This window comes from Dipodomys spectabilis, unplaced genomic scaffold (assembly GCF_019054845.1).
Source record: "Dipodomys spectabilis isolate Male_0828 unplaced genomic scaffold, ASM1905484v1 ptg000783l, whole genome shotgun sequence".
NCBI lineage: Eukaryota > Metazoa > Chordata > Mammalia > Rodentia > Heteromyidae > Dipodomys > Dipodomys spectabilis.
In genome coordinates, this window is record NW_024871460.1 from 26,728,483 (window position 1) to 26,749,703 (window position 21,221).

The 21,221-nt window shown below is 35.4% G+C and overlaps 1 protein-coding gene across 1 annotated transcript in view; it reads right to left on the reverse strand.

Annotated features, from left to right (window-relative positions):
* Window positions 1-3,173: 3,173 nt before the first annotated feature.
* The window catches only part of Slc26a7 (solute carrier family 26 member 7), a 113,320-nt gene continuing 95,272 nt past the window's right edge, over window positions 3,174-21,221 (reverse strand). The window contains exons 14-19 of the mRNA XM_042673165.1: window positions 20,291-20,419; window positions 17,339-17,387; window positions 11,195-11,295; window positions 7,676-7,730; window positions 7,493-7,596; window positions 3,174-6,016 (exon numbers count right to left, since the gene is read on the reverse strand). Coding sequence (XP_042529099.1) covers window positions 5,981-6,016; window positions 7,493-7,596; window positions 7,676-7,730; window positions 11,195-11,295; window positions 17,339-17,387; window positions 20,291-20,419 — 474 coding nt within the window. The 3' untranslated portion in view covers window positions 3,174-5,980. The remainder of the gene's footprint in view (window positions 6,017-7,492; window positions 7,597-7,675; window positions 7,731-11,194; window positions 11,296-17,338; window positions 17,388-20,290; window positions 20,420-21,221) is intronic.

The following is a 21,221-nucleotide window of genomic DNA, read 5'->3' on the forward strand; positions in this document are numbered from 1 at the left end:
CAGCTCCTGACAATTTCTTTTTACCATTGTTCCCCACCAAAACTTCTTGTATGCTTTGTTCCTGTAGTTTCCTGTAAGTCCTTTAGATACTCTTGAAATCATACCACCAAAGGATCAATCATCCCAACCAATTTCCTCCTGAAAGACTTGATGTAATCCTGCTCATGTTCAAAACCATTTAGTAGTCAAGTGCTGTAGCCACATCCCTCTTCCCTGCACTCTCTAAAAGCTTCATTAGCCTTAGATACACAATAGGCTTCGTCTATAAATTCTAAAATACAGAGCCTGTGGGAACATAAATTAATGTGTAAGGAAAGATATAAATAGGGTATGAAATACAGAAATTGAATTTAGACAACACATGTCAATGAAAAAATGCTTCTATCTTCCCTATCTTTGTTAATTCATAACACCAGAACAGAACTTGCTTGACAGCTAAGAAATTTTAAAAGAGCAGCTCTAGAAGCAATAGAACTAAAGGTGAAATTCTAGTTTTATTTTCATTCATTTCATTAGCGCCTTTTCTTTCTTTTTCTTTTTTTGTAATGTGTGTACATGTGCCAGTACTGGGTCTTGAACTCTAAGCCTAGCTATTGTTTTTTTTACTAAAGGCTAGTGTTATACCACTGGAGCCATAGCTCTATCTCCAGCTTTTCTTTTTACTTGTTAATTGAAGCTAAGAGTTTTATGGCCTTTCCTCCTGGAGCCAGAATCCTCAGCCCTCCTCCTGCTGAGTAGCTAGAATTACAGGGCAGAGCCACCTTAGCCTGACTTTATTATTGAATGGTGTTTGTATGTCTGTGTGTGTGTGTGTGTGTGTGTGTGTGGATCCTGGGGCTTGAACTCAGAATATGGGCACTGTCCCTCAGCTCTTCAGCTCAGGGCTAGTACTCTACCTCTTTGAGCCACAGCTCCACTTCCAGTTTTCTGGTGTTTAATTGGAAATAATAGTCTCATGGACTTGCCTGCCTGGGCTGGCTTTGAATGGCAATCCTCAAGTTTCAGCCTCTGAATAGCTAGGATTACAGGCATGTGCCACTGGCATCTGACTGAATCATTTTTTTTTTAATGTAACAACCCTTGTTGTCAAGTATACATTTATTATCCAATTTCTAAATGTGGAAAAATGATAGAAAGCAAATATGTGTGTTTACATGTGTGTGTCTACATGTGTGCACTGAAAAGCTTCCTATGTTTACTGCAGAGAAATTTTATTATTATAATTTATGACAGAAAGTGAAGAAGTCTGACCAAAATAAACTGCCTGTTGCTGAATTAATTTAAACAATAAGAATTTTCAAAGTAAGTACTTTGGAAGAGAGTATTTCAGAGGGCTTAACCAAGTTGTAGTAACCAAGTATTCTTCTCTGTAACAAACAAACAAACAAGTAAAGCCCAAAGTAAAACCTTAGCAGCAAGACAACTCTGGAGCTATCTTTATGATAGCTGATGAAATTTAACCATGTCTATGTTGTTATTTTTATTAGAACCAATAGGATAGCACTAGCAAGCACTTACTATTCAATTCTATTTCCTTGAACAGATGGCTAATCATTAAGAAGCATCACAGGATACAACAGGTCTTGCTTTCACACAACCACTGGTACATTCCAAACCCCTTCCTGTCCACTTCACCTAGTTTCATGGCCTAATCCAATTTACTGTGTCTAGTAGCAGAAAGTTTTAACCAAGCCATTCAGGAATGATTCTATTTCTCATGCAAACGTGTGACATGTAATAGATATGATTAAATTTTATTAAGACTATATGTTCAAGACATTAAAAAGGAACTATTGTAATGTCTAAAGATTATAATGTAAACCTTTCCATCGTGGACTAAATTATGTCCCAACAAAACTCATGTGTTGAAACCCCAGCCTCCAATATCACTATTTGGAGATCAGGCTAATAAGGTTGTAATGGAGGATGAGTGAGGTCATGAAGGGGAGTCTTTGATGTCATAAGATTAATGTCCTAGCCGGGCGCTGGTGGCTCACGCCTGTAATCCTAGCTACTCAGGAGGCTGAGATCTGAGGATCGTGGTTCAAAGCCAGCCTGGGCAGGAGAGACTGTGAGACTCCTATCTCCAATAAACCACCACAAAACCGGAAGTGGTGATGTAGCTCAAGTGGTAGAGCGCTTGCCTTGAGCTGAAGAGCTGAGGGACAGCACCCAAGCCCAGAGTTCAAGCCCCACGACAGACAAAAAAAAAAAAAAAAAAAAAAAGATTAATGTCCTGAGAGGGAAAGACAGCATAGTGCTTTTTTTCCTCTCTCTCCACTAGGCATATTGAGAAAGTGTCATCTACACAACCAGGAGGAACTGGAAGTGGTGCTGTGGCTCAAGTGATAGAATACTACCCTTGAGCCGAAGAGCTGAGGAACAGCGCCCAGGCCCAGAGTTCAAGCCCCATAACCAACCCCAAAAAACCAAAAACCAAAACACATAACCAGGAAGATAATACATAACAGAAAACACATTTATTAGCATCCTTCATCTTGGACTTCCCCAAGATGGACAAAAAGGAATTAATGTAGTTTAATTCACTGTCTGAAGGCCAGGGCTCCAGACTAATGCATGGGAATTGCAGAGCTCACACATCCTCACTAGTTATCTTCTGGCCAATCTAGGGATGCAAGCCTTTTCCTCCACCAAACTTCTAATTATCTTTCCTTAATTTATACTTCCTCTTGGCATATATTAACATTTGACTTACAACCAATGTGTTTTAAATTTATTGTTTATTTTCTGTCTTCTCTGGTTAGAATATAAACTCCATGAAGACAAGGATTTTTTTTCCTGTTTTATTCTTTGTTCCATCTCCTACATTTCCTTTTGAACTTTAGCTTTTAAATATTGAATTCAATCTAGCATTTCAGGCAAGATAAAAATAAAACAGCATATAATGAAGAAGTAAAAAAAATCTGTATTAAAATTAAAAATGACTGAGACCTTGTATGTGACATTATTTAGACAATGTCTTATAGCAAAAGGTACCCATATGGACAGTACCTCACTGGCTTTGGTTAAAATTTTGTAAGGAAAAACCTGTCAGAAATACGGATATTTGCAGACATTTTCCAACATGTAATACTCCAGCCAGTCCAAGAATGCAAAACATATTTTTTGCCTTGTAGAAAAGTAAATACTCTGAAATCATGAACACAAATCTGTTTAAGTATAATGGTTATCATGTTTCAATTTATTTCTATGTAAATTGGTTGTTACATATTGAGTTAGTACAAAGGCTTTTTTAAAAAGGTAATCAAATGTATTGAAAAATATTTTAAAAAATAAGTGCACAGTATTAAACGACATGATTTTTAGCTAACCAAATCTTTAGATTGTGAAAGCACCATTTAACTCTCTATTTGAAACCTAGCATCAAACTCACTGCCAAAAAGCATATGATATCTTGAATTACATCATTCCCCCACAGAACACAGCATGTGCATTTCTAAGACATATATGTGTCCAACAACATACCAAAGGATTTTGTTACCCACTAAATGTTGAGCATTATCCACCCAAGATATTAACACATTGAGGTTTTCATTAAAAAAGAAAGATCTCTATCCTGTTGACATTCCACATTTATAGAGATCTGTCAAATAAATTACTGCAAAGTATTTTCAGCTAAACTTAAATTATATAATCCAGGGCAAATAACCTTTAAAGTGAAAGACAAATGGCAAAATTTAAGAGCACTTAATTTGCATAAGTGTGATGTTAACAGTCTTTTCCTGCTTACATGTTTTATGCTTAATTTGTATCCAGCATGCTGTTGAATCTTTAACACTCAAATCAGGTTTTTTTCTAATTTTATTCTATTATAACTGGTAAAATAGAAATATTTTATTGTGTATGGCTGTGTGTGTATGTGTTTGTGTAGATAGATAGATATAGATATAAACAAAATGTTCTTATCAAAAAAATTAAGTGTGATTCTGGAAATATTCCAACAATTGATCCATATTTTCATTTCTGTGTTGTTTTGTTTTAAAATAAACAATTGTTTTAAAATCTTGTGAGTCTCAATCTTATGTTCAATTTTTGGACTCAGGACTTAATTAAAGATCCTTTCTTCATGCCAACATTCATTGCGGCCTTGATTTCAGGGAGAAGCTACCAAAACAAGATTTCATATAGTGGGTGCTTTGGTTTTCCTTCTCTTAAATAAAATGTTAACATCTGACACCAGGTTACTTTCAAATGTTACCCACTAAACTTGAGCTCTAAGCGTTGAAATGCATTCAAATGCAACTGCTCAGCCACCATTTTGTCAGCATTAACAATAAAATAGAACAAACTATCCCTTGATTAACTACCATGATTTTAACAGCATGAATGCCCCATAATCTCTAACAAATTACAAAATGGTCTGCAACACATGAATTCAATTATAGGCCAAAATTGCATGGCAGAATATCAATTTACACATATCAAAATATATTTTCTTTTCTTGACTTTCTTTGACTCATGTTTATTTGCCAGTGACCAATGGATTAGGGATGGTGAATATTACTACCATCCACCATTGCAATAATTTAATTGGACGAAGCAGAGTATATTATATCCAACTTTCCCTGAAAGAGTATTTGATGAGAATGTGAGCCACTCTTGCTCATATTAATTTCTATTGGTGATGAAGAATCTAAGATTATCCTTTGTGTTCATTTCAATAATAATTAAAATGATTAGATAATTTCTGGGAAAAAATAAAACATTTACTGTTCCTTAATTCCATTACATTGTCCTACCAAGGATTTAGTGTCAAAATTAAGGGCCATGTGAATGTTTACTGCACATTTGTTCTGCATTGCTTTCATCCACACAAGCCCTGAGATTTCTTCTTAACAGATGCCTGTGAAAGCCATTAAACAACCAATCTATTAATGTTATTTTCAATTTGTTTATCAATCTCAGTTTAAAGTATCTGACTATTTCTTATATTGGCAATTTCTAGGGGAGTTAAAAACATTATTAAGGCTACAGAATAATTATGAGTCTATTTATAAAAATATTTTTTCTTTCCTGGGTAAAACAATTTGTTAGATAAAAGTATGAGTCTGTGTATTTGTGTGCAATTGGAAATACATATCCAAGCATGCAAACAATAACTTATACAGAAGCCAGTAGAGTTTGTTACTTATCTTGTTGGATGGGTGAGTTTACTGATATTCACATCTAAGCTCTCTTGTTAATTCTGTCTCTGAAATAAAGTCCTAAATTCTTACAGTAAAAAAGTATACAAGGCTACTCGATTTAGTGGTATTTTCTCATCTAAAAATCATATTTGCGAAAAAATTGCAGGGTATATAATTTCCATATTTTCTGGCTCCAATAAAATCAAAGTAGAAAATGGAGCCAATTATGAGATGGGGAATGTGGAAATTAGAGCAAACTGGCCTAACCATTTTCTAATATTTACAACAAAGGAGACCAACGTTAAAATCTTGGTTTTATTAAGCTACTACTGTTTTCTTACTAATATGAAGACATTTTTCAGTGCTTCAAGGTGAATCTGTTGAAAATATGAAGATAGATGAATTATAGTTTACCATTTATTCTGGTGCTTTATTTCTGTGAATATCATGTGCATTGTATTGACAAATGGCTTGTAAATATTTCAAATCACTCATGATAAAGGTTTTAAAAATCAGTTTTAAAAATCAGCTTACAACAAAAGAATTATAAAATAATATACAATACTGTGATAAAGAAAAAAATCATGTCTGTTCTTAATTTGCTATAGCTAAATGCATGTGCATTTCTTTCTATATAACAAGATGAATCTGCTTACTAAAAAGGATTAGGAAAAAAAATGTTGACAATTCTTGACCAGTGGCAATGCAGTTAGTAAGTCACATCATTCTTATTGTAGCAGAGGTCATGTGCAGGGTCTGTACAAAAAATATTGTGCAAAATGCCAGCATATGGTCCTTCTTCAGAGCAAGATCCAGACAGCAATAGGTGGACCTCACACTTCACTGTGGTCACTGAGCTTGTTCAAATTCTGAAAGAAGAGAGGAAAAAAAAGCATGTGTTTTTTACTCAACTCTTAAATCAGTGCAGAAGTAAACACAACAGATGTGGTCCCACCATGCTAGGAAAATGGATGATCCAACTGGGCACTGATTGCTCTCACCTAGGGTTACAGGACGCTGAGATCTGAGGATAATAGTTCAAAGCCAGCCTGGACAGGCAAGTCCATTAGATTCTTATCTCCAATAAACTACCAAAGAGCCAGAAGTGGAGCTGTGATATAGTGACAGCAGAGAGAAAGAGAGAGAGAGAGAGAGAGAGAGAGAGAGAGAGAGAGAGAGAGAGAGGAAGAGGAAAGAAAGAAAGAAAAGAAAGAAAGAAAGAAAGAAAGAAAGAAAGAAAGAAAGAAAGAAAGAAAGAAAGAAAGAAAGAAAGAAAGAAAGAAAGAAAGAAAGAAAGAAAATTCATGAAGCATCAGAGCAGATAGAGTGACTTAAAACTACAGGTCCAAGATCACATCACTGATTTTTAAACTGGCCCAAATGGCACACTACCTTCAGCTTTGGTTTTCTCATTTCTAAAAACGGTCTGAATAATAGTGTCTTCTGCTTAAGGCAGTGGCAAGTTTGGCTAGTTAATGTAATAATGCTGTTAGAATATCCTCAGAACACAGTGAGCACTCAATAAGTGTTAGATATGTAATAATAACAACAATAGTAATTACAATAATAATAGTGGTATTATTATTATTGCTTGGTAAATACATCCTATTCTCACTGAATAGAATAGGGGTGATCCTGGGAGGCATCAAATGTTGTTCTAGGGATGGGGAAATGCTAAATGATTCAAGTCAAAGAAAATGTTCTGGAACTTACAGCCCTGGGAGCATTTGGAAGGTGTGAACTCCACACTTCGCACAAGGTGAGCTCTACTCTGCAAATAATGTTTCCAAAGATGGAAATCAAGGTAAATGAGGCAGGGGAGAGATGGGAGGGCAGGGATGGGAAGGGGAAACAAAGGAGGAGGCAACAATGCTTGATAAGAAATGTACTCATTACCCTGCTCATGTAATTGTAACCCCTCTGTAGGGTATTTTCACAATAAAAAACCTTATTAATAAAAAACCAAGTAAATCTAGAGGAAAGGATATCTGAGCTGAGATAAAAGCATAAAATTCCACATTTATAGGGGTTTCCTCCCCCCTTTACATTTGAGAGCGATGAGTTGTATCCTGGGAGCAGCAGCAAAGTACAGCTCTTGATAGGTGATTGTTGAATCTCTCAGCAGTGACCTTGTGAGAACAGCCAAATGTATTAAGTACTTACTCATAACTGGCCTAATGGAAGACAGTTTCTTTATTCATAGTAAAGAACTGAAGTGGAGAAAAGAGGAGATTTGGAGTTTTTAAATGCCAGAGAGGTAGAAATAGAATATTAAAAATGCAAATCCCTTGATTTTAAAGTCTTATTTTCCATACAACTCTTACAAGCTACCTTGATCAACTCACCTTATTTGAGTAGATGTTACTGATGGCTGCAGATACTGAGTCAAAAAAAATTGGTTTCTCGGAATCCAGGTTTCCACAGTACGTCATTGCTTTTATCAAGGAGGCTATAAGAGAATGCAAGTAACACAAAGATGAAGAGTAGCAGAAGATCACATTTGCTGTCAGGGACGGAGACTCTCTTACCTGTGCAATTGGCTAGTGATGCATCCACATTCCTGCCCTTGCAATTCATGTAAACCTGGAAGAATTAAAATAATATACTCTGGATTAATTCAGACCAGCTGACAAAGGAACAAGTCTTCAGAAAGAAATTCCATGCTTTGAATTCAAACCACCAGAGGGAGGTATTGTTACACAGTTGGACATAATCTAACTGATTAAGGTGGATGCAATGAGGCATCCACCTATGCTGAGACTGAGTTTGGCTGCTTACGTTTTCTAATTCATGCAGGAAAACTCAAAACATCACCTTCCTTTCCCCAAAGACATGAGCTAAAACAGAGGTCAAGTTTTCATTAGAAGTCAATGAACAACCCACTTAGGAAAGTGTTGGTGTCTCTTGACCTACTGCTGACTTTAATGTTTTATAATAAGAATTTGAGACTATTCAGTCTCTTGATCCCAGGCATCGCTAGGACATTGGATTCTAAATGATGCGAGCCAATTTTCACCACTCAGTTTCCATTTTTAGAGTCTATCAAGTCTAATCTATCAAAATGAGAGATAAGAACTCACTTTTTTGCCTCTTTAAGTTCTAGAAAATATAAGGAGAAGAAACTTAAGGAAGGCATCGATCTCAAATTCACCCAGACCAATGTCAGCCTGTGGTATTCACTGAAAGTAAATCTAAGAGTTATAGTTACAATAGGATGGATGAATTTTGTTGTATAATAACAAAGTGTTGTGCAGATGAAATATAGGAGCTACATCTGTAATAATTCTAACCATATAATTGATCCATCCAATTTCTCTTATTTCTATTCTAAAGGTAAACAGTTTCATCTCTGTGAGAATTGTAGAAGATAGTTACATCAATGTGAACATAAATGAACAAACAAAATATGAAATATATATAAACTCAGACTTTGACATTGCATAAGTGGCTCCTGTTTTTTTTATAAGTAACAGTGATTAACTCAAGGTGACCTCCCAGTGTTGGACTTTTCTTTGAGCTCAATGAAGCACAAACATATTGCTCTGGGTGGCTTGTTGATGTGGATAAACATAATCTCCAGTTCATTGACCTCTTTAGTTCATCGGCTTCTCCAGATTCCCAACTGAAATAATAAATAGCAGTCACTTCACCCTACTGCAACTCTGGGAAGAATATTCTTTATAAAGAGACTGAACACACAACCCAGGGAGTGTTGGTAGAAAACAGGAAGGTATGGATGGCTGAAAAGTCCCTGTGGCTTTTTGCCCTGTACTTTCAAGATGGCTGGGCTAAGAACCAATATTAGTTACAATTACTTTACTTTTAGAAACATGGCTTTTTTAAATTGAGGCTAACAGTAATAGAATACTTACTGAGTACTGACTAACTGTCAGATAGGTTTGCAGGTACTTTATGTATAGTATATTATCTCTAAGCCTCACAATAACATGACAGATTCAGTATTTCCACTTCTAGTTCATCGAAAAGCAAACCAATACTTGAGCTTAGATCTCACAAATAGACAGTTATTAAAAGATTCATCTATCTTCAAAGCCTATGTTGTTAGCATATATCAAAATAGTACTAAACCAGGATGAAATAAATCAAACAGCAGTGAGAAATTAAAAAGGAAAAAGGGGAAAAAGACTGAGGTAAACTGCTGCTAGTTTTGTATACCTGTTTAAAAAACAAACTCTTAACTAGGGGCAGATGTCATTTTTCTACGAGGTTTTTAAGCTCATCAGTTGCCTCATTCACTCATTTCACTGTAGGGAGTTTTAAAACCACTTCTATGTGGGAGGAAAAGGGAAGCCCTTTCTCCGCAGACCCAGTGCTTATATTGCTGGGATTTCTCTGCACCATCAACTTTAGAACCCAGCTCAAGTAGAGAGAGTAGCCATTTCCTCCTTTTTACCCTATGTCATGTTTTGAAAAAAAAATTCTAGATAGAGTAGCTAACAATTTCAACAACAAATTTAAAATACAATTGAGCCAAAATAAACCTACTAACCTTTCTCTGTAAAAGTGCAATCCTAGTGCACTGTCTCCAAAAATGATCCTTAATCCACCTGGCTTAGAAACACCTGAGTGTTTAAATTGAAAATGCTAGGTCAGAACCAAGTTTTAGAAGAGTGCATTTTCGATGAGTACCCAGATAAATTGGAGTACTCTTCAAGATCTTGGCAGCACAAAGCACAAAAAAATGGAAGAGATACTATGCTTACAATCCAGGTTTAGTTGCAAAAAAATTAAATATTCATACTGAATCATGCATGTACTCAATTGTGCAAAAGTTTTATAGTAAACAACAACAAAATAAAAAGGTGTAACTTTCCAAAAATGGCCACTAGATTTAAGATCTGAAGTAAAGCTTTTATTTGTATATTATTATTTTGTTTTCTAGGTATCTGCTATTGCTAAAACACAAACTCCTCTTGTACTTTTGACTGGAGTACACTGAATGCATGTATGAAAGCAGCACAAAGAAATTCTCTGTGTACAATTAATATATGCAAATAAAAAGCTTTTAGAAGGTATACTAGATAGTAATGAAAGGCATCTGCAGAAATAAAGATATCTGGTAAAGGGTAATATATGGATAACTATTATTACAACTGGTTTATAACTTAATTTCTATTGTTTATGAGACTAATGTACAAAAGCGATTGGTCTGGTTTTTGGACATATAATACATAAAGATGGATTTTGTGACATCAACAACTGAAGGAGTATGTGGGTAAAGGTGATTAAGAGTAACAATTTTTGTTTGTAGCTGAAATTAAGCTGGTATAAATTAGTGCTAGAGTTCTAAGAAGTAAGCTGAAACTCTGATGGTAACCACAAAGGAAGTAGAGTATGCACCAAAAAGAAAACAAAAAAGTGAGAGAGAAAGAGAAAGAAAGGGAAAGAAAGAAAGAAAGGGAGGGAGGAAGAGAAAGAAAGAAAGAGAGAGAGAGAGGAAGGAAGGAAGGAAGGAGAAAGAAAGAAAACGAAAGAAAAAAAGAAAGAAAGAAAGGAGAGAAGAGAAAGAAAGAGAGAAAAAAGAGAAGAAAAGAGAAGAAAGTCTACAAAGTGATACAAGATCAACGTTGCTAATCAGAACTCTTTAAAAATCAATGTTCAGTTTCTACTTCTGACCATGGAAATATGTAATCCAATAGTGTCCTATCCATCAGAAATAAGCAAACCTAGTGTCTACTAGGTCTCAGGCAGCACAGCACTGAGTAGTACCCTGATAGAAAGACAAATAAGTGGATCCCTACCAGAAGCTCAGCTTTCTGCCACAAAGCAGGCCTGCAAGCCACCGTGAGGAGGGAACCCAAGTTGCTGTAGCAACTTCATTAGACCGAACAGACAGAAGTAGACAAGGAAGCATTAGGTAGATGAGATTTGCTGTGAACAAACCTATAGTAGTCTGAGGCCCCAAGTCCTACATCCCTATGGGAAAGGAGGCAAGCTTAGACTCTGGAATGGAGAGAATGGCTGATGGAAACGTCTACTACTAAAGAGAAGGGGTGATTCACTCTAAACCCAGTCTGTATACATACCTCGACAAGCATAGATACTCCAGAATAGTCAAAAAAGGTCAAGCCAGTGCAATCCAAGACTAAAGAACACTTCTCACTAGAGCAGGGCTGTGCTAATTCATCTGTAGGAAGAACAGATACTTAAGTTAGGGAGGGTTCCTAGGGATTTCTCTTGCTGCCTTGAATGGTAGGAAAATGATATGTTTAACAGCATGAATTCTCAACACTTATTGACATCTAATTTTGTCAATTATTACTTCTGAATCTGGATTTTTGATTATGAGAATGTTATCTCAGGTATCTACCATATAAATAAGAGAGAATTGGATAAGATAGTTTAATGATCTGATCAGGATTATTTCTCAAATAGAGAAACTAAGGCTCAGCAGGTTAAAATGAATTTGAAAGGATTATCTTACTAAATTGGGGGTTGGGACAGAATTCTCTCACATGGTAAATAACATGTTTTACACAATCCCACACACTCTTCACCTCATGAATAGGCACAGAGGTAGAGTCTGCTTTTGTGATGCATGAGGCTTATGCACTTTTGGATTCACTCTTTAAAGTAAATCCATTAGTAGGGCTTATCTGACAATAACTAGGGAAATGTGTAAGGAACCCTGAAAATTGAGTTTCATTTGGTATCCCAGGAAATCTGCCTAAATCTGCCTCTAAGCAGATATGACAAGAAAATGCTTTTACTGAGGAATTCTTGACCTCTTTTTGAACGACAATCTCAGGGCCACCGTTTCTTCATGTGACATTTCTAAACAGTGATAGGACCCAGTTAGGTCTTCCAAAATGTGTCATGTTCCACAGAGTAAGTCATGCACTATTTCCAGTTAAAGTCTATTAAATAAGCTCCAGTTCATTGGTCATCAAGAAATTCTCTGGGGTAAAAAATACACACACACACACACACACACACACACACACACACACACACACACACACACACACACACACACACACACACACACACGCTTAATTGGATTAGTTTTGCCATTGAAAATGCCCAAGGCTTTTCACTGTAGTTGTCCCACTAACGATCAAGTGGATGTTTCTGAACATGAAGGAAAATGTGAAAGAAAGAGCGCATTTAACAAAAAAAAAACTGCAATTAAGAGATAAAAGCAAATGAGCAGGAATATAAAATAGACACAGAAATAAAACACATTATTTTGGTTTTTAGGTATTTTGTTTAGTTTTGTTCTTGAGACAGATCCCACACCAAATCCCAGGCTGGTCAAGGAATCATGATATAGCTCACGTTAGTGTTGAACTCAAAATCCTCAAAAATGCTAAGATTAAAGGTATGAGCCACCAGGCCTGGATGGCATTGACAAATTTTATATGGCATTAACTGTTAGGAAAAGGAAAAATGTTACAAAGTAATGTCTAATGCATGTATTTGAATTTAAGTCTAGATTCATATCTATCAATTGATTAATAGCTACAGAATAGGTACTATATACAAGAAGTTGTTAAAAATGCAGTGGGTACTAACAGATGAACAACATAGTTTTACTCTTGTCTTCAAGATTATAATACTCTGAAAACCAAGGATAGGATTGGGACATTAAATGATATTTGATTAAAAATGAGTAGTTGAAAAATAATGGAAATTTATGAAAAGTAGATATCTCATTGGTTTAACAAAATAATGCTTTATGAAAAAAAAAAGAAAATAAAAAGCAAAAACAAAAAACACCAGCCACCCAACCAAATGGGCAGCTTTAATTAAACACTAACGACAGCTTAACTTCTCAGACCTCCCTGGCTAACATTCAACCAGTAAAAGCTGAAGGTCAAGTGTATGCCAGGCACTGTATTGGAGTTTCCCTTATGCATGTTTCTGTTGTAAGAAAGAGCAAAGTAGTTGATATGGATTAGGACTGTGCATCCATTGGCCTCACATGCTACACCAGAACCTCAAACTTCAAAGTGTTGGGTTGCAAGTGTGGCTTAAGTAGTAGCACATCAGCAAACCCAACAAGTCCAGTGAATGCAAGGCCCTGACTACTGTATCACTGCTAAAACTAAAAACAAAAAATAATTTGTATTTAGATTAACCAGAGAGATTGATGTTAACTGTCTAGATTACTAGTAAAATGTCAATATAAAGGTATTAGAATTTTTCAGAAACACTTTATTGACAATTCTCATCACTTGTAATAATTTTATAATTTGTCATAATAGTTTAATAACCATGTAAATGTAAATGTTTAGCCTTTATTAATAGCAATTCAAAATTTTTACTTCCATTTTTCTCACAGTATATGCTATTGATGTGCTTTGTCTTTTACTTTATATTTTAGTTTTCTAAGTGCTATTCTGTGTGTGTGTGTGTGTGTGTGTGTGTGTGTGTGTGTGCGTGCGTGCTGTGTGTGTGTGTGTGTGTGTGTGTGTGTGTGTGTGTGTGTGTGTGCCAGTCCTGGGGTCTGAACTTTGGGCATGGATGCTGTCCCTGAGCTTTTTTTGTTCAACTAGCACTCCACCATTTTAGACATAGCTCCACTTTTGGCTTTTTTTAGGTCTGAGTTTCATGGGCTTTCCTGCCTGGTCTAGCTTTGAATCATAATGCTCAGATCTCATTCAACCTCCAGAGTAGCTATGATTACAGGCATGAGCCACTAATGCACAGTGTACTATTCTTTTAATTAATATATATATATATGTATTCCCAGAATATCCTTAATAAAACCACATTAAGCAAAAAAAAACTCACACCATATAGTTGGGATCATTTCTTTGAACAAGCTACTTTATAAGAAGCAATGCATGATTCCTCTTTTAAAGTAAAAAAAGAAATTAACAATTCACTCAAATGAAAATTTAAATTCAATGTACATTTCAAAAACATTCCAAAAAATGAAGTTCCTTTTACATAGTATCCTTTCATTTCTGCCATTTCTGCCATTGTTACTGGTTTTATGAATATAACCTTGTGTTCTAAGCTTCTAAGTAAATCAACTACTGCAATAAAAATCACATCATACCAGAAAAGAGTAAAGTGAATGCACAGCTAATATCCTGCCTTAAGCAAAACAAAGTAAGCTTGGAGCATGTGCAAAGGAAACAACTAATCTATATCCATGTGGGATGTGGTAAATGATGGGCTTTATCTACAAAAAACAACATTTCAGAAAGAAATTAACCATCAGGTGTGGGTGGGCAATTAACTCCAGACTGTAGAAACCAGATCTTTCCTGTGGAATATTCATTAACTCCTTTAATTAAAAAGTATTCATAGTCGTATAATTTAGGAGTACTTTTTATATACTTCAAAAGATTCTTGACAATCTGAGTCACTCATAACTTTTTTTTAAATTAAGTGTTTTTCCTGTTGGCATCAATTAACTTTTGAGAAGCAATCTTAAAACTCTAATTTCTCAAGAAATAAGGAGATAAGAAACATTCAGGACAAGAAAGAAAACACGAACATATTACTGAACATTTCCCTCATTCATTCATTCACTTATCCCAGCAGTCAGTTAACACAGATGCACTGAATGATTAGTCAAAGACTCTCCTGGGAAATATAAGTCAATAGTGAGTGAACAAGAGAGATGAAGGTCCATCTCTTCAATAGACTCACTATCAAACATATAAGCAAATCATTTGAACAAATCATTTGAGCTTTATGAGACCTGGAAAATATATGAACAAAATGTTAAGGAAAGACAGGAGAATGTCACCAAAGACAGAATTCAAGGCTTTGTTCTTGCTGGACACTCTACCATTTGAGCCATAACTCCAGTCATCTTTTTTTTGTGTGTTGTTTATTTTCAACATAATGCCCATCCTGACCTGGATTGTGATCTTCCTATTTGTGCTTCCTCATGTCCCTATGAAACAGGTATGGGCCATGTCCCTAGCCATTATGCTTCTGAAGCTGGGATAATCAGGATGTGCCAACTTGTTCAAACATTGGTTAAGATGGAAATACCTGAAGGCTTGTCCTAAACAGTGATCTCCTGTTCTCTGCATCCCAAGTAGCTAGGATTACAAGCTTGAGATAACACACTAAGCTGATTCATATACTTCTATTCTATTCTGTTATGTATTGACTGGGAATATGTTATGCACTGTAGTACATTAGATACTTTAATATGCTTATAATTAAATTACATAAACCTTCTACATATCATTTATCCCTCATATTTTGTTCATTTGGGAGGTATTATAAACAATGCTACTATGAAGAATCTTTTACTATCTATCCATTTTGGTCAAAATTACTGATGAACACACTAAGGTATGAAAATTTTCTTGTCTATGGAAAGATTTTGCATTAATGATTTAATTTCTTTACCAGTTGTAGAAACTTTGGGGGATGTTTTCCTTTTATGTTTTAGATCAATTTTAGAAAATTATATCTTACTAGGAATTTGTCCATGTCATCTCAATTTTCTTTTGGTATCAAAATGTCTACTATTTTCTCATGTCTTACATATGCCTAGAATCTGATGATATATTACCTTTTATGTTGCTACTATTCTTTACTTATGATTTACCATTATTCCTTAGGTTTGTTTGATACTTGATAATTTTATTTTGCTTTTGAAAGACCCAAACTGTCAGTCCTCTTAATTTTGTATTTATTTCTTATTTTGATTTCCATTTTTATATTTGTAGACTTCAAGTTTTTGTTTCTTTCAGTACTGCTTTATGTGTTCCCTAAAACTTTCTGCATAGTTCATTTAGTAAAATAAATTTTAATCATTATTTTCACTATAATTTCTTTTTTGTGTGATATATAATTTCAAAGAGAATTTACTAATTTTCAAATAGAGGAAGACATGGAATGATCTTATTTCTATGTATTGTCCTTCTATTAAAGATTTGCAGTTTAATTATATGTTGGCTGATATGTCTAAATATATTATTTCCATTATTTGAAATGCCCGGAAACTTGAAAAGACTATTTAGAAACAAAACTCAAGGGGGGGGGGGGGGGGGCGGGGAAGAAACAAAACTCAAATTGCTTTGGAAATGATAGTAAATAAAAGTATAATCTATAGAACAATGCAGGGTTACATTGAGGAATGAAGGAATAACCAAGCCATTTAAAAAAAGGAATATTTATAACTGACTATTCTTTATAAAAATAACATTTAAGAGGGAAATAAATGTTATGCAGTTTGTAATGTTTAATTTTAAAATTGACTTATCATCAATTTGTTTCTAATAAGAGAAACATATGAGGTACTATTTCATTCACTAATAAATCATATCATCTATTCAGCTTCTAGATAGATATCTGTATTTATATATAGATAGATTTATAGATATATCTATCTATATGCTTATAGATATAGATAGATATATTTATAGATAATCTATATATTATCTATATATTGAATTATAGGTTTATTGTAATGATGGAATCATGGAATTTTTAACTAAAATTCAAAGTAGGTAATAAAATATATACTTTCAAAATATTTCCAATAAAACCACTTTCCATTTAGCAAGAAGATATTGTTATCAATAAATATCAACCAGGTTAACTTAACAGGCACCAATGATGAAAACATTTCTTGCCATTTCTTTAGTTTTTTTTTTCTCCAAAGTAAGTATGAACCTGTAGTTGTTTAAAATTGCTGTTTTTGTTTTGGGTGAAAATGAAAAACATTTGGAGATAATATTTGAAAGAAAATGCTGATTCACATTAAAACCACAGTATGAATGTCAGTCTGTGTTTAAAACATTTATTTTATTTACTGTTACTAATTACTTTTATTTACTTTTGCTTTGAAATAAACAAAAAAGAAGAGAAAAGGAACACTAAAGAAGGAGGAATAAAAGGTAGAAGAGGGAGAAGTCAAAGAAAAAAGGGGATAGAGAAGGAGAATGACGTAAAAGAAACAATAAGAGAAAGTAAAGAGGAAGAAAAAGACAAAAAAAAGAAGAGCTGACTAAGAGGAGGAACAAAGAGAGGAGAATAAAAGGAAAGGAAGTAGGACAAAGGAAGTGAGAGTAGAAGAAAAAGGAGACAGTAAGGGTAAGGAGAGCACAACAAAGGAAGTAGGAGAAGAAAAGTAGAGGCCAGAGGTGGAGAAAGGGAAGAAGTCAATGGGGAACCAATGGGAAAGGAGATTTCATCTCTAATCTAAATTCAACTCAGAATACTCAGTTTCTTCCATAAGGACAACTTACCATTGCAGTTGCCATTTGACAGCGAATTCAGCAATGTGTTTTGTTCACACTGAAATAAAAACATATATAAAGAAGAGACAAGTTACATAGATTTATTTCTGGTCCATACAAGCATCTCATTCCTTTCTCCATAGGACTAACAAAACTAATCTCCAGAAAACATTCTTCACAAGCCTTGTTTTCAGAATGCTGTATGCAAAGAACCTAGAAATAATAAAATGATAACGAGTTCTAAGTACACTTATTTTTTGAGTGTGAGGAATTTTATTTAGAAAAGAAGAATCTCTTGGGCTGGGAAGGTGGCTCAGTGGTAGAGTGCTTGCCTTGCATGCATGAGGCCCTGGGTTCGATTCCTCAGCACCACATAAGCAAAAAAGAAAAAAGCTGGAAGTGGCACTGTGGCTCGAGTGGTAGAGCACTAGCCTTGAGCTGAAGAGCTGAGGGACAACGCCCAGACCCAGAGTTCAGGCCCCACTACTGGACCAAAAAAAAAAAAAAAAGAAAAGAGAAGAAGAATCTCAATGAAAGGCCTCTGCTAAGTATACTTTAGATCAGAAGATAAGTTATATTATCTACTTAGAATATCTTCTTTCAAACTTTTTCTGCAAGTCTCTGTTTTGATTTTGGATCAAAAAATGATCAAACATTCATATAATGGTGTGACCTTACATTGATTCAAAAAAAAAGAAAAAGCTCTATACTACTCAAAATACAACTGCGTCCTGCTACATAATGTAATAAGGTTTTGTGATTAAAAATAAAACTAGTGTCACACTTGACCAATTATGACTACATCTTCTCCTTTTTAAAGAGAACAAAAATTACTAGTAACGATTCCCAATATTCCTTCAGAAGTAAAATCCTAAGAACACAGTGAGAGACTAAGAGTTGCAGTGATGCAGGCAAAATTGGCATGAATTTGCAATCTGCAGATCCAAAAGGCCCCCACAATTAGAAGGCTTTCTAACTTAGCTTACACTCTACTATCACTATGTTGAATTTTTTATTATTTGGTAAATAAAGAAACTTGCCTCTGCAAATCATATATCTGATTCTATATACTGGGCCTTTCTGGTATGGGTCACAGTGAGATCATCTGGTAGAAGCATGGGGTTGTAAACGGCAGAAATATCCTTCAGGACAGCTCTTAGAACACTAGAAGGGGCTGGGAAGGTGGCTCAGTGGTAGAGCGCTTGCCTTGCATGCCTGAGGCCCTGGGTTCGATTCCTCAGCACCACATAAGCAAAAACAAAAAAAAAAGCCACAAGTGGCGCTGTGGCTCAAGTGGTAGAACGCTAGCCTTGAGCTGAAGAGCTGAGGGACAGCGCCTAGGCCCAGAGTTCAGGCCCCACGACTGGACCCCCCCCCCCCCCCAAAAAAAAAAGAACACTAGAAATGGTTGGTCCAAAGTTTCCCACATATATGAGTGACTGAGAAACAAGAATGTATTTTACAGCCATACCACCCTGAATCTTATCTACTTTTAGAAGATAAATGGGACCAGGCCTGGTTAAGATTTGGATGGGACAGACAAGGATGTAAGAGAAAAAAAAGAGATGTTATGATCTAAAGTAGTTGAGGAAAACCTTATGAAAAGGGAAGGCAATCAAACTAATGCTTGCTAAGTTTGTGTAGCACTAGTAGGCAGAACACTGTTGAAAGTGCAGTACTGCGTATGCCGTACTCTATTCTAAGTGCATTTCATTCAACAACACACTTAACCATCTTGATTACACATAAGAAACATAAAGCTAAAGATTCAGCAAGTTAAAATCCCACAGCGTGCCGCCTGTAATCCTACCTACTCAGGAGGCTGAGATCTAAGGAACATAGTTCAAAGCCAGCCCAGGCAGGAAAGTCAGTGAGACTCTTATCTCCAATCAATCACCAGAAAACTGGAAGTGGTGCTGTGACTCAAGTGGTAGAGCGCTAGCCTTGAGCTGAAGAGCTGAGGCACAGCGCCCCAGCTGTCCCTCAGCTGGGATTTTAATTTTATTTTTAATTTTTAATTTTAATTTTTAATTAAAATTAAAAAAACCCACACCAAGAGAATGGTGTCTGTTATAAATATATTCTCCAAGAACCACCCCAGAGTGAATCCCAATGATAGACATGAAAACAAAGAATTGTTCCAGCAAGGCAAAATTTACTTTTGTGCAGAAGCATGCATTATCAGCCAAAAATCATGTGCCCAGGGAGCAGACACTGCTACCCTATTTATCCCTAGCACGGCAGGCTTTGACCTGCTGTTCAGATTGGTTGAGTTTAAGTTCAAAATCTGCTCAAAATTAGCTCGTTAGAAGAGAGTAAGATGCATTATAAGATCACCATTAAATGACTTTAAATAAGCAATTGCAAAACATACCCTCTGCTCTTTCTTGAATAATCTGAGGTATGTCTTCTGACGTGTGTCTTAATTCTATCTTGGAACAGCCAGTTAAGACAAAACCTTGCATTTCAAAATCCTTTCTTATCCCAAAGCAGTTCCTCTTTTCCTTCTTTCCTTCCTCTTTTACCTTTTTTACTGATGTTGGCTTAGCAGAATAATCAACAAGAGCCCAGCCACCAGGCCAAAGCAGGAACTTTTAAGCAATCCACTTTGATATGAATGGCTTTATTCACGGTTGGCAAACCCAGGCAATTTGGCTCCCAAATCTAGGCTTGGAACACTGGAAAAGGCTTTAGAAGTTGAATGATGATAGATAGCTAATTTACATCAAATCAAAATAAAGCACATTTGAAATCATAGTTGATACTACTTATGCTTCTTTGAAGTCATTTGTCATATTCTATATCTGTAAGCTTTAGGTCTAATACATATTTGTTAGGGCTTTGATAAAGAGGTTCTATAAAATAAATGACTTGTCTTATATTTTATAGTATATTTTTCACAGAACACCATGTCCAGTGTCATGATATATGACATTCTAAGCATAAAACCAGTGGTCTTACCTTGCTTATATCATCCAGTAGCTGGTTTTCCTTTTGGATTAAGTTCATTACATCAGCACCAAATTTCTTTGCATTCAAGAAAACAAGTGGATTGTTTATTGAGATGATTTTTACCTGTTGTAGGGTTTCCTTTTACAGAAGAAAAAAGAAGAGATTCACAATTCCGAATGAAAGAGAAATAATGACCATAGCTAATGAGTCAAAATCTTATCATTTCAAATACCAACCTCTAAACAAATGTTTTAGTGAAATGTATTTAGATGGCTTAAAATACTAACAAATCCTCTCCACTAAGAAACATTAATAACCATGACATTGACTCCTGCTGCCTGGTTTAAGAGGCCCTCGCCTACCATATCTAAATGGTACCAGGAAGAATACTCCTTCCAAGATTGGCTTTCCAATCAATCTATATGTTAGCAATTAGTTTACCAAACCATCAGTCCTTTTATTTGCAGTTCTGGGGATTAAACCTAGAACTTCTCACAAACCAAGCAAATGATCTCCCATGGTACTACAGCCCTAGCCCTCAAATCAGTATTTTTTAAATGAAAATATAAAGCTGTAAAGATCTGTGTCAGCTCTTAATTTTATTCAGCTGATATCTTACAAGTGACTAACAGTTCTAATTGGAAGAAAGATACAAAGAAAAGTCAGGGTCAGGGCAATGATTTCGCATGATATAGGCATAGGTAGCACTGCATTGCCAGGATGTAGGTGAAAGATGTAGAAAAAGAGCAGAAAAAATGAGCACAAATGGTATCTACTTTGACAACTTGAACAGATATTGCTGACAGTATTTAGTGCCATGTAATCAAACTGTCTTCTCTCAGCTTTTGGGACATGTGTCTGATGGAGAGGGTGGTCAATGGTATGAAATGGTAACTCCTTACCAACTAAGCAAAGCAATACTCCTTCAGGCTTTAGTACT